We start from the raw sequence: 14291 nt of genomic DNA, 5'->3' as shown, positions 1-14291 counted from the left end.
GCTGCCCGTCCCCCGCCTCCTCTCCCCGTCCCCCGCCCTCCCGGGGGGAAAGGGGGGAGGTCTCGGCTTCTCGCGCTGAGGCTCGGCTGGGTAGCTGCAAAAACAACTCTCGGCTGGAGACAATCAGCTGAGAAACCCGAGCATTTGAGGCGCTCGCTCCGCACCGTGGGCCCGCGCCGATTGGCCTAGGCGAGCACGCCCCCCGCGCGCCGCGCTCGGAAGGCCATGGGCCGCGGGCCCCGTCGCTCGAGGGCCCCAAGCTCTGATTGGGCGTCCGCTGCGCCCGCTTTTGCCCCGCCTCCTCATCCCCGCCCACGCTGCCGATTGGCCCAGCGACTGCACGCCCGCTCGCGCCGGCGGGAGGACTGGGCGGTCGCTGGTCACCTGGGGCGGCTCCCGCTCTGCCGCCTGCGCTTTCGGTTGGTTGGAGAGGCCGCACGTAAGGAGCACGAGGAGGGGGAGGAGCCTCGAGATTGTCTCTTAACCAACAGGCCGGCCCGGCCGAGTGCTGGCGGCTGCGTCCCGGCAGGTGGGCTCGGCGCCGCCTTTCCCCTCTCCTCCTGTGGCGGGAGCCGCGGGTGGCGCGCCGGGGGACCGCCGGGGCCCTGCCTGCAGGTCTGGCCCGCGGGTCTGGAGCAGGTGGTTGACAGCGCGGGTCCCCCTGGCGAGGGGCTGTGGTTTCCGCGTGCGGGGACGGGGATTGGGAGCGGGCGGCTCTCCCCCGGCGAGGGCCGCACCGCAGAGCTCTGGCGTCGGGCTTAGAACGGGCCTCACCTAGAGCCTTCGGAGGGGCGTTTTGCTTTCTTCCTTTTTCCCAGCGTGAGCGGCGGGGAAAACATGAGCCCTTTGTAGGGAAAGGGGATGGAATGAGGCGAAGGGTAAGTCGGAGCTCTAAGTGAAACTCTCTTTGCTCCCTCGGGAAATATTCCTAAAGGAAGAGTTGTACTAGGATGAATGGATGTACATGCCGCTGAGAGTGGGGGGAACGTGGGTCTTTGAAACTTAAGACTTTGGAAAGATGCTCTGGGCATAAGTCTAGGGAAAAAGGCAGAAACAGAACTTTGGTGAATGTCTAGAGAGGAAGAAGTAGAATAGTCAGTGTTCCTTAAATTCCACACGTATTCCTTCGAGCCTTCGTCCTGTAGGTAGTAGATGGTGGCGCTGTTCCTGGGGTTCAGAGAGAGACAAAACAAATGCGCAATTATGTTACTGCTGTAAATAAGTGAGGAATAAATAGATCTCCCAGCGTGTGTTGGACTGACAAATATTTGTTGACTTTATTTTTTGGTGTTTGGTAATAAAATGAGCAAAGTAGTGCAAAATGAAGAGAAAATAATTTGTGTTCTTAGAATGAGCAGCTCATCACAAATTTGGTATCTCTGTGAAAGACTATGTTGCATTTACTGGTGCAGCCAAGACCCAGCCTTTCCTAACTCACCATCCTTTGCCCTAATGCTTTGCCTAAAAGAGTGTTGCTACCTTCTGTCCTAGCTAAGTGATCTACAGGGAACTCTAAAGTCTGTTTTGTACTCCAGATTCTGGGACAGTAGTTCACCCAGGCACCAGATGCTGGTGTGCTTTGGATTGTTTATAGGTGTGCTGACAAGCCGTATTAGATATTTAGCCCTGGCACTATTATGTGGCTATTCCTCAGATGGCACATTCAGCTGAGCAGGTGTGCAGAGCAGCATAGAGTAGGGTACAACTTGCTGTAAGAAGTTAACAGGCCTAACCCAATATCACTCCTTTAGAGAAGGATCTTGTGTTTATTGGAATTTAAGAAATTCACCTCAAGGACCCTTGGAGAAGGTGGTTAGGACAGTACACAATTCTACTTGAGAGCGACCAGTGTGCTTATGGCAGCAGTGGGTTAATTGATTGCAGTTACATGCTTAGGGCCATCAATTACGCGTAAACTCAGAGTTCCGTGATTGTAGGCACTTGTCATAATCAAGGGAACCTCCTGTTCTCTGCCATGGCCTATTTTTGTGTCTTCCGTATCAATGAGGTGCAAGTTTCAGGTCATGAATAGATTTTCACCAGGAAGGGTTTTTTCTTTTTCTCATATATTTTCTACTCAAAGTGATAGTGAACAGCATGTGGGTAGTGCCCATACTAGTTTTCAGGTCTTTGCTTGTGAGACTTTTTATTCCAGTGTCATAGCAAGTCCAGAGAGCCTCCTCTTTTCTCCTTTTTTGGTTGTGTGTGTGAGGGGGTAGAGAGAGAAGATTTTGCCCCAGCTTGAAGGGGTTCTAAAGAGATATTGATTCCTTTTATTCCCTCCTTTAGGTCTTAAAAGATAAACTGTGGTGAGATCTAATCAACATTTTATTTGAGGCTGGTTCAGTGAGCAGATTCTGTTCTGTAATAGCAGCATTAAATTGTAAGTAAGCTATTTTTTTACAGAATCTTCTTACAGAAACTTTGTAGGCATTATATGCCTCATTTGCAAAATATGAAATGTATCTTAGTAGAGAATGATGCCCATAGATCTTAGTATAATTTGTTTAATGTTTATAGTTGTTAATTTCCTCTTTTTCTTGAGAGGGGAAAACCATTAGTTTTGTCGTTAATTATAAGGGAAATTTAGGCCTATAGAGGGGAAACGAATCAAGGGTCTTCTGGAAAAGTTTGCTGCAAGATATTCTAAATTTTGAAAGGTGTTCAAATGTACAATGATTGAATGTTGTTCTGGGAGAGCAGACCACTGTAGCACAAAGGTCTTTCAAACATTTAAGAGCAGAACTGTTTGCCAAGTATTATTCTATACAGGACCCAGTCTCCAAATGGGATTGCTCTATCTGAAGAGAGCCACGCTCTAGGCTCCACTTGCCTTGGGAACACCTGAGGGCAAATCCTTGCCCCCCACCCCGCCCTCACTAGCAGGAAGATCAGTGTTTTTCTCTTGAAGCACTTCTTCCTCATTGCCTTCTCGGGCTTTCTCAGTATTCTGGTGCCGAATGAAACAAACTTGTGTTTCCCTTAGTGTTTTATTTGCAAGCTTTAGCACTTTTTGTACTACAGCCTCATCGATCCATTCTTAAAATGCTTGTCTCCCTCTTATATTTGTCGGTAGTTAAATGTCCCATTTTTTCCAACTTTTAAATGACCTGTGCATACATACTGGTTTAGAATTTAGGGATGAGGCAAAAGTTACATCTTGTGTATCAGCTCTGATTAATGCTGACAGAAGCATTATACTGAAGAATCGAGGGCCCCTTCCAGGCCCAAAGGGTAAGAGTCTGCAGGTAGTTGGGAGGTGTATGTGTGTGGTATCAGTGAACATTTGCCTATGGCTTCCTTCTTTTGGTGTTCAGACCTCTTGTGGTAACAGTCAGTTACATTTTAAAGAGTCATCTTCCCTTTTAGAATCTTCCTACAGTGCACTTGGGTCAATTCCCTCTGAATTCTTTGAAATATACTTCTTCAAAATCTAGGATATATATTTATGTTCAAGTCACTCTTGGCTGTTGCTAAAACCAGTAGGGCTAGGTTGGGTTATACTGTAATAACAACCCCAAATTTTCAGACGTTTAAAACAACAACTTTTATTTTGTGTTCATACTGGGTCAGCTGGGAGCTTTGCCCCACTTCTCCTCTTTCTGAGACTTGGTTCTACAGAAAAGGCCTCATTTTGAGTATCAGTCGTCATAGCAGAAGAAAACTGTGTCGTGCTTCCTGACACATACATGTTGACTCTTAAAACCTTCCAGAAGTTACATATATCACTTCCTACGTTTCATTGACCAAATCAAATCATGACCATACCCAACTCAAGGAAGTGGGGAAGTATAATTTTAACATGTGTAAGACAACTAGAAACATTTGAACAGGTCACCCTTTTTGTCAACAGATATTCTCCTTCCTACATGTAGTTCATCCTCGGCCCTTCCCAGTGGCGATAACCCCAAAATCTCATTGAGTCACCATGTCAAACTCAAAGTCCAGGATCTGGTGAGTAAGGCATAGTAGCAGTAACCTCTGGTAATCTCTATCAGTTGAAGACAGAGGGTAGTGTAGGGACAGATAGCTATGATAACTATTCCCATTTGGAGAGAAGAATGGAAGGCACATGTCAGACTCAAGACTAGCAATTTTGAAATCCTGCTGGCAAATTTGTTAAGACTCGAGTTCTGTTCCCTTCGTTCTCTAGGCCAGTGGTTCTCAAACTCTTATGAATGACCAGTTTGATATTTTTTTTTTGCTGAGGAAGATTCACCCTGAGCTAACATCTGTGCCAGTCTTCCTCAATTTTGTATGTGGGTTGCTGCCACAGCATGGGTGCTGACAAGTGGTGTAGGTCCACACCCAGGAGCCAAACCTCGGCCACCAAAGTGGAGTGCACATAGGGCATGGGTTGGCCCACCAGTTTGGTTTTTTTAAAAATTTCAATCTACTTTGAATTTTTGTTCAACATGATAAAAATGAATTATAAGAAAAATGAAATGACAAAATATATCAAATGACAAGCCCAATTTAAAAATTATTAGGTTCAACAGACACAAAATTACTATGTGAAATTGCTATAAAAGCTTTTGAACATTTGCACTCAATTTCTGTGTTTATCTCATTATGGTAAACCAGTAACAAACAGTTTGTGTTCTGGCACATGCCCTAGAGCATAGTTCTCCATGGTCCTTGGCTTTGCCTGTAAGAGGTCCTTTCATTTTTATTATCCTTGGCCACATCTGAAGTTGCCTTTGGAGAATAATGGCCTCTTTCTATGGCTGAGCAGTTTCGTCAGCTTGCTTTCTGACCATACAAGAGTGGGGGTATAAGGATTAGATTATGCTGCAGTAATACCCCTCAAATCTCAGTGGCTTAAGACAACAAGGTTTATTTCTTCCTATGTCACATGCTCATTGCGTATCAGCCGGGGGTTCTCTGTGTTGTGCTCATTCTGGGACCCATGCTGATGAACAGCCACCATTTGAGCGTTTTTAGTGACTGTGACAGAAGAAAATAAAGCGTGTTGTATCACACAGCACACAGTAGCTGGTAAAATTGTTTCCTGAAAGAGACATGCCACTTTTGCTCACATTTTATTGGCCAGAATAAGTGGCATGGTGGTCTCATACTTCACTAAAGGTGGAAAGTGCAGGAAGCTAAGTATGATCCTCCCTGATACCTGGCAGGAGAAATGGAACTGTTTACCCCATACTAATAAACCACCACACCTAGGTAACAAGGTCACATTTCTCCCAAGGTACTCATGCTTTGTCTTGATACGAAGATTTTGAAGCGTTGAGTATTGTTTTTAATTACTCCAGAAAAAAGTCACCAAGTACCTTCTGTATCTTTGTTTTTATTCCATTCTTGCTGGGTGTTGTCTGTCCCCATCGTTTCCCGTCCACACTTCTCTTTAAAGATCTTTTTATGAGGAGACCCTGCCTCTGGACAAATTCATTTTATTTACTGTGCATGTGAGCTGGACACTTCTCTGTCCATTGGATTGGATCGGGTTAATATGAGTAGATGCTATGGAAGAGTTGGTTACATACGAGTAATAGCTTTTCTCTTTGAATCAAAGCGGAAAGGCACACAGTTCTATAAGGTTTCAAAAGTTTTCTTGGTGTCTTCCCCTCTCCAATTTCTTATTCCTTAGAGGCAATTTTCTTTCATCTGCTCCCTGTTTCTTTTGACGTCAGTCTTCCTATTTCCAATAATTTTGGCTTTTGGTCTTGTGAAAGATGAAGATTTGGCTCTCTTTTTTTCCTTTTCCCACCATGACCACGTGCTCACTTACTTTCTGTCTCCCCGCCTTTTCATGGATTTGGTTAAATCATTATTCAGTGTTTATTTTATTATGACCGTGTAAACTCAATTTCTAGCTGACCCATGCAATATTCTCTGCTTTAAGTTATTTTTAATAATCAAACTAATCAAAGATGGAACAAACCGCAAAGATTACTCCTGGGTTCCTGTCTCTAAAAGTATGTAAGAACAATCACCAACATCTCTAACTGACCAGATGCACAGCGTTTTCACATGTATAATCTCATCTGTCCAGTGAGATAGAGGAGGAAGAGGATTCAAGCACTGAATGTGCCCTTAGACCTTTTGGTGCTACAAAATACATTCTAGGGGAGAAGAATCATATGTTAACCGTCATGTCCAATTTAGTGTTAAAGTATTTGCATTGTAACCACAAGGCCAGGAAAAATGGTATTTTATACTTGAATCTTTCAATTGTGCTTTTTTACTTAAATGTTTTACCTTTTAATTAGGTTGGAGTTATTTCATTTAGTAACATTTGTTATATAGTTATTCCCTTAGCCTCAGGATGCATGCATTTCACCCCCAGAATATAAAGAAAATATTGGATGACTTATTTTAAACCATTCCCATTAATATAAAGTGGCTTTAAAATACACTAGTTTAAATTGGTTGTAATGTATAATCAATTTTAATGTCAAGGATACCCCTTAATTGTATCATTAAAATTACTTTTTTATATACCTCTCACAGTCTTTGCTCTTCATTCTACTTGAGTTTTTGAATTTTTGGCTCATTCTTAAAAATTGATGGCAAATTTGTTCACTGTTTGATATAAATAAGCTATAATAAAAAGAATATTAGGAAGTAGTCAATGAATAATTAGCTCTTTTTTAGGAATACCTGCTCCTTAGGGAGAGGTATTATGTGCCTATTGATAGTATTGAAAGACCAGAGTAGATATCCAATTTAGTACAGTTTTTTCCTAAATTTTTCATTTTGTCATTTTATTCTTTACTGAAAAATTCTACCCCTCCTTATGAGTAATTTTTTGCTATTTTTTCCTGTCTCCTGTTTTGAGATAGTGATTTATTGTTTGAAAGATGAGTTGTATTTGAAATTAAAAAAAATTAAAACAAAATTCTTATACCTGAGTGTGTCTTTACCTTCTAGAAGTATATTTTCATATTATATTAATTTTTCTAAACTATCTTCTTTTAAACTTAGATAATATAGATCATCAGTAGAAAACCTCCTAAAAGAAGAAATTGTTCAAGAGAAATATGAAAGTAGCAAAATAGAAGACAAAGAGAATTGACAGCAAATACAGAGGACAGCCTGGAAGTAAGCACAGCATGGAAAAAGATGAGAAGAGGATATCTAGAACAAATCTGAGTTCAGAAAACAAAATTGAGTTAAAATATGAGTTGAAAAAGATATTTGAGTTTTTAAGCTGTATAAATAAATCTAAGTCTTAAGCATTAAAAAAAAAGGATAGTTAGAAGAGATGTTCTTAAGTAGTTTTAATAGCTGTCTTCTAGGGAATTTAGAGTAAGAAGAATGTAAACATAGTAGATATGTATTTTGGATGTATCACTCCCCTGTTAATGGTATTAAATAGTTACTTGAGTATTAATTTTAAATCTGCTCTAGGGAGAGAAGAGTAAAATGCCCAATTTAAAAATGGATTGGATAATGTTTGAGAATTAATTTTAGAACAATTAACATTTTCCAGTAAATATCTCTTAAGCTTAAGATACTTTGTATTGCACTTTCCAGATAGCTTTGATATCTTTTGCAAGTATTAACAATCAATAGTATTATCACATCAATGTCATTATATATCATCTGTATTATAAATTATATATTATATTTCATCCCCTCTCAAATTTTTGCTAGAAGGAAATAATAAAGTAAGAGCAAAATCAAATATATAGGTAATGCCCTATATTATTCTTTTTTGCAGATTTTATTTCATTCATTTATTTAACAAATTCATTCAGCAAAGCTTTGTTGAACACCTGCTCTTGCCGGGTATTGTCCTGGGTAGCAGAACGCAGCAGTGAACAGACAGACTCCTGTGTGCGTACAGCTGCAGCTGATGATGTCTTCCAGTTTCAGTGCATGTAGAGTTGGCTTCTCTTTTGTTATGATGAATATTTTTTATAAGTCAGCGGGAGACTCTCTACCAGAACTGAGTCCTCAGAAGTATTTCAATACATTGCAACCAGGAAAAGCCTCCTTAGCTTATTTTTGTCAAGCTAGTAAGTATTTTTTGTATTCTAATATGATTTTTGTGATGTTTCTGTTGCTGTTTAATCAGTATGCTCAGTGGGAACTTATTGTCAGTATTAATAATATGTGTGATAAAGCTACAAAACTATAATATGCCTTCCTGGCTTTGAATCCTGAGTCTGCCACTTGACCTTCTATGTGACCTTGGTCAAGTCACTTAGCCTCTCTGTGTGTCTTTTTTGTCATCCATAAGGAGAAAATAGTACTTGCTTTATAAATTTGTTCTGAGGATTAAATGACTTTACTCATGTGGCTGGTCCATAATAAATACTAGGTAAGAATTAACTATTAATGTAATAATGTCTGAATTTCATCTAGTCATTTACGAAAGTATACTTTGTGACATTTTTAGCATGTAAATGTCTCCAAAGTGTTTTTAAATTTTAAATGTAGTATTACTAATGCTTTAGTTTAATGCTCTGCTTTAGCTGTACCTTTAATTACATGGAATTAATATAACTATTGAACATAACTAATAATTGTAATGGTCTTATTTTAGTCTTCATGCCTTGAAAAGATACTATTCTTGGATTAAGTGAGATGAATCCACATTTCTATTAGCTCTCTTATAATTGTAATTTAAAAATGGTATTTTAAAATCATTTTGAAAGTTTTGTGCATGTGTGCACGTATGTTGTGTATATGGTATTTAACTTGGAAAAATAATGCCCAACATTAGGTTTAAATTAAACATTTTTTTACCCTATTTTTATTTTAGAAAGTTTTTAAGGTCACTTACAAAATTAAAATACATCATGATAAAAACGTTAGAAATAAGAATAATGAGGCAATAGGGAAAAAGGGTATAAAATTTATAACCAGATGTGTTTAGTTACTTGATTGTCGTTGTTGCATACTAGTTGGGCAAACTAATATATTTCTTCTGCAGTTTGCAGCTTTGGGCTTTAATTTTAAAAATTCATTTTTCCAAGGGACAAGTCATAAAACAGTCATAAATCGTTTCTTATTTTAGATTCTCCAAGTCCCTCTATATTTCTTGAAGAACTGAATGAGGCTGTTAAACCTCTCCAGAACTATGGAATTTCAGTTGCAAAGGTAGAAAGATATTTATGTTAATAAATTGTTGGTGGCGAAGATTTTATAACTGTCTGACTTAAGACTTACGTTGTTTCACATCTTTTTCCAAACTGGAAAAATAGTTTTTTCATAAGAATAAACAGAAACACAGAAAGATAGTTCCAGGTTATTGTATAAATTAGTACATATAGGAAAAAAAAGCTATTTAAAATTCTTTAGCTTAGAACTTAAGTTTATTTTGTAGACTATTGTATTTGTGCTATGGTGTCATTTTTTAATCTTATAGTTAGAATTTTGTTTTGCTTGACAAATTTATCATAATAGATATCACAATTAAACTATTTATTAAATTTCTGTTAGCACAAACTGAGGTAACAAAATTAAGGTACTGTAATTGAAACTGAATTGAATTTTTTTTTTTTTTTGCTTAAGATTGACACCTGCGCTAACAACTGTTGCCAATCTTTTTTTCTTTTTTCTTCCCAAAGCTCCCCAGTACATAGTTGTATATTATAGCTGTGAGTGCCTCTGGTTGTGAAATTTTTTCTTTTCTATTCTTCTAAGTCTTTCTAATTGCTTATGTTGCTGTTTCTTACATTTATTTTTAGAACAAAGTTAAAGCAACCCCGCTTGAAATTACATATTTAATTTTTTTCTTAAAAGATGTTCAAACTTGCCATGGAGTATTATGGGAAATTTCCACTTGCATCATGGGTTAGATAGCTACATGAACCTTTCATTTAGTTTAAACTTAGAATTTGTACCTAGAAAACTGAATGATTAGTAACCCAGTGATTATTAAATTCTTTCATATTAGTGTCTGCTTGACTTATGTGTACATTTATTCTTTCTTAGTTCACTATCCTTCCCCCTCTGAGAGATGGCTACTGTCCCTTTTGGTCCCTGCAGCTGGAGTTCCCAGGGCAGGAAGCACAGGAAGGTTAACTAACCTTGGCTATTAAAGGGAAATTGTTCCCTCTTCCCATAGAACAGTTCTGACACCGTCGAGTTTTCCATACCCAGAAATTCTGACACTAACTAGCCAGAGTGAGCACAGACCCCCCAGGTTAAGAGCTTAGTCCTGTTAAGACTGACCCTCACTTTAGACGCCAATCACAATTAGTGGGTCGCCAGGTTACAGCTTCTGTAGGACTTGGCTACAGATTGAGGGTCCTTACAACCCCCTCCTCAGGTTCAATAATTTGCTAGAAGGGCTCACAGAACTCAGGAACTTTACTTACTATTACTGGTTTATTATAAAGATTATCTCAGGAACAGCCAAATAGAAGAGGTGCATAAGGCAAGGTCTGGAAGAGCTTCTGTCCTCTTGTAGTTTGTGTGTGTCATCCTTTTAGTCCTTGGATGTGTTCACCAACCTGGAAGCTCTCCAAACCCTGTTGTTTAGGGTTTTTATAGAGGTCCCATTGTGTAGGCATAATTGATTAAATCATTGGCCCTTGGTGATTAACTCAATCTCCAGCCCCGAGGATGGGAGGTGCTGTTCAAAGTTCCAAAGGTCTAATCCTGCCTTTGTCTTTCTGGTGACTAGTCCCCATCCTGAAGCTATCCTTGGGGCTCCCAGCCAACAGTCATCTCCTTAGCATACAGAACGACACTTATCACTCCCAGAGATTCCAAGGATTTTAGAAGCTCTTATATCAGGAACTGGTGTTAAAGAAAAATATTAGAGCAAAAGATATTCCTAGCACCCCTATCACTCAGGAGATTATAAGAGTTTAGAAGCTCTGCCAGGAACCAGGAGCAGAGGCCAAATACATATTTCTTATTATGTCATGGCTGAATACCTTAAAATATATATATTTTTAATGTCGATTCTGTATGTATAGAGGTCTCAGTTAACTTTGAACAACTGATTATATTCTAGAATGATAATGGCACTTTTCTCTGAGGAGCTTTGAATGAAATTTTAAACTGAAATTTAGAAATGAAATACTAGATTAATATGACACTGAAAAGGGATAATCATGTTACTGCCCAAAATTGGGGTTCTCTTGGCCAATGCACATTAAAAAAACCAGTTACTACAGCATCAGCTTTTGGGAAAAGAAAACAGCTTTATTGCTAGATCAGTCCGCAGGGAGACAGGGGCCCATGGCCTCAGATCTGTCTCCCTGGTCCAGGGCTTGGAGCAAAATTTGTGGGATGAAGGGTGGTCTGAAGTGTAGGAGAAGTGAGTTAATCGATGATCTGCACAAGTGTAATCAAGCTTCTTGTCTCTCCATAGGAGGCATGTTCACAAAACAGTGGTGTTAGCATGATCTGAGGGTGGAGTTTTCAGCCCTTTGATGTCAAAAAGGTCACTTATTGGGCATTTCTGCAGGCCCGTTTGATGGGTTGGTGGTCACACCAACTGGCCTGAATTGGACAAGGGGTCTCAGTTCCTGAAAAACCACTCTTAATTACTCTGTTGATAAGATGGGGTCAGTTGAACTGGTCCTGGAGGGCCTGTTACAATTGTGCTGTTTATCTAGTAACTAGTAAACTAGTACCTAGTAACTCTCTATCTAGTAACTGGAGTAGAATATTAAGGTTCATGCCCAGGGTGTTGCCTTTATGAACTAACATGACTTAAACTCTTGATTTTACAGTTGAGGATGCTAAGCTGTTTGGAAAGGAGACTGGTGAATAAGACAGACATGAGTACTTAGCTTAGTCTCTGCCACATAATAGATACTGAGTAAATGTTTATGAGATTGAAATGAGCTTACTATATTTAGTCTTCTTTTGGATAGAGAGATGACTGCGATGCAAGTCTGTTTCTTTGGAGAGTTTCTATCTTAAATGGGGGGATAAAACACATTCATCGATCATTTTGATAACTAGCAGAACTTGATCATTGCAATAAAGGAGATAGAAATAAAATCTGATAGAGATTTAAAGGAGAGAAAGCTCATATCTGATTGTTGGGGTAAAAGGTCACATATGGTATTGGGAAAGACTTCAGAAAAAGTAGCATTTTGAGGTTGTCTGCAAAAGTTAAGATTTCAGGAGGCAGAGATAGATGAAGAAAACACTGAATATAAATGGCCTAAATGTTCCAGTTAAGACAAATGTTGTCAAGCTGGGTACAATAACCAAACCCAACTGTGTGCTATTTAGAAATGCATCAGAGAGGCTTCAGGAATCTTCAGAGTAAATGAAGGAAAAAGATCTATCATGCAAGTGATACCAGAAGAAGGCTGGTGTTGCGATATTACTATATCAGAAAAACCTTGACTTTTCTATCAGGACTGATCCATCAGTGCGTCCTACTCACTATCAAAACTTCTAGTATCTACTGTCAAAACTTCTCAAATCTGACCACTTCCCATACCTTTACTTTTACGCCCCCTTGTCCAAACAGTCATCATTTCTCATGGGAAACCACACAGCCTTCTAATAACTGGCCTTTCTCCTTTCACTCTTGTCCCACTTAACTCTTCTGCACAGGTGAGTCAGATCACGTTGCTGCCCTCTCAGAAAGGCTTCCCATTATGGCTAGGGTAAAACAGAAATTCCTCACTCTTGTGCACATTCCCTTCCTTGCTAATCTCATTTTCTGTCCCTCCACTGTGCTCAGTTTGTCCCTGACATATACTGGTCATCTTTTAGTTACTTGAACCTGCTAGGTGTGTTATTTCCACAAGGCCTATGCAGTCATTTCCCCCTCTGCTTAGAACTCCTCTCTTCCACATATTTATATATTTATATGCATCACTCCGTTACTTCAGTTCTTTGCACAAATGTCACCTCAGAGAAGCCTTCCTTGACTACTGATCTAAAATGCCCTGTCACTCACTACCCCCTTACTACTTTTTTCTTTATAGCAGTTAATGTTACTTGTTAGTTTTTTTAACTGTCTGTCTCTACTTTTAGAATGTAAGTTCTAAAGATAAAAGATTTTTATTTGGATTTTAATTGTACTCCCAGAGACTAGAACAGTGACTAACATATGGTAGGTGTTTAAATATGTGTTGAATGGATGAATGGACAAATCTGTTGTCATAATATCAACTGTCTCCTGTGCTCTGACTTTTTAAAATTCTCTAAAAAATTACATACACTAAAATTTGCTCTTTTTGCTTATGGCTATATTCTGACTTTTAATTCTAGTTCTGTATTCCTGATGTCTTTTCTGGGTATCACTTCTCCTTTTGTAGCTTTTTAAAAACAAGTGTAGCTTCCCCAGAATTGTCATTCTGCTTCCTCAAACTCTATTAAAAAATTGAACAACAACAAAAAAACTCCAAACCAAAAGCGAAAAACTTACAAAACCCCCCAGGTTTACAAAGTCCAAGACAAAATCGCTGTTGTTCTTCCAGCCTGAGCCTTGGTTAAGTTATGTCGGTGGCTACCCATTGCCCCATCTAGAAACCTCTTCATTCTCTTGATCTCTTTCCGTCCCCCTCTATCCCATGCTGCATACACATGCTCAGTCTTAGTTTTACTTACTGTGTTTGTGAAAAGCCTTTTGAGTCTCTTCGCCTTGTCTGCTTTACTTCAGGTCCCAGTCACCCTTGACCTATACTCATGTGATATTCTGTTAATCCGCCTTCTTTGTGCTCTCTTACTTTCCATTTTTTTCTTCATGTTGCTGCCAGAATTGTCCTTGTATTTTTCACATACAGTCCAGATTATAAGCTATCAAGGGCTGTTATGACTGCTGGAACACCGTCAGGGACTCACGTCCATTCTTTCTGTTTCACCGTCCTTAGCAAGGGTTTCTTCTTTGAAAATGCTTTATGGTCCACAATTACTGCTGATGACCTAGCTGTCTTATCTGTTTTTTGTCTGGAAGAAGTGGAAAGTGCAAGAGTCATCAGTCAACTCCCTTTTAAGGGCCTTTTGAGATCCCAACCCAGTGATTTCTTTCTTTTTTTTTTTTGAGGAAGATTAGCCCTGAGCTAACTACTGCCAGTCCTCCTCTTTTTGCTGAGGAAGTCTGGCCCTGAGCTAACATCCGTGCCCATCTTCCTCTACTTTATATGTGGGACACCTACCACAGCATGGCGTGCCAAACGGGGCCATGTCCGCACCTGGGATCCGAAGCGGCGAACCCCTGGCCGCCGAGAAGCGGAACGTGTGAACTCAATCTCTGCTGGGCCAGCCCCAACCAACCCAGTGATTTCTAACACTGCTTGGCCATCCATAGCTCTTGGGGAGTCTGGAAAAGTCTTTTACTGGAGGACTTGCTTTTAGTGAAGTTCTGTTAGTAAAACAAAAAGGGAGGATGGATTTTGGGT

At 39.7% G+C, this 14291-nt stretch overlaps 1 protein-coding gene across 3 annotated transcripts in view; it reads left to right on the top strand.

The window, feature by feature from the left end:
• The first annotated feature begins 493 nt into the window (after window positions 1-493).
• Window positions 494-14291, top strand: part of TXNDC16 (thioredoxin domain containing 16) — a 123752-nt gene continuing 109954 nt past the window's right edge. Inside the window, exons 1-5 of one of the 3 annotated variants that reach the window (XM_044773584.2) lie at window positions 494-615; window positions 2290-2383; window positions 6943-7059; window positions 7682-7979; window positions 8984-9066. In XM_044773584.2, the coding sequence (XP_044629519.1) occupies window positions 7817-7979; window positions 8984-9066 (246 nt within the window). In that variant the 5' untranslated portion in view covers window positions 494-615; window positions 2290-2383; window positions 6943-7059; window positions 7682-7816. Of the gene's footprint in view, window positions 879-2289; window positions 2384-6942; window positions 7060-7681; window positions 7980-8983; window positions 9067-14291 lie in introns of all 3 variants that reach the window. The other 2 variants (XM_070513637.1, XM_044773583.2) reach the window with 2 other exon arrangements.

The sequence above is a fragment of the Equus asinus genome, chromosome 7, assembly GCF_041296235.1.
Source record: "Equus asinus isolate D_3611 breed Donkey chromosome 7, EquAss-T2T_v2, whole genome shotgun sequence".
NCBI classification, from domain to species: domain Eukaryota; kingdom Metazoa; phylum Chordata; class Mammalia; order Perissodactyla; family Equidae; genus Equus; species Equus asinus.
This window is presented reverse-complemented; position numbering and strand designations above follow the sequence as displayed.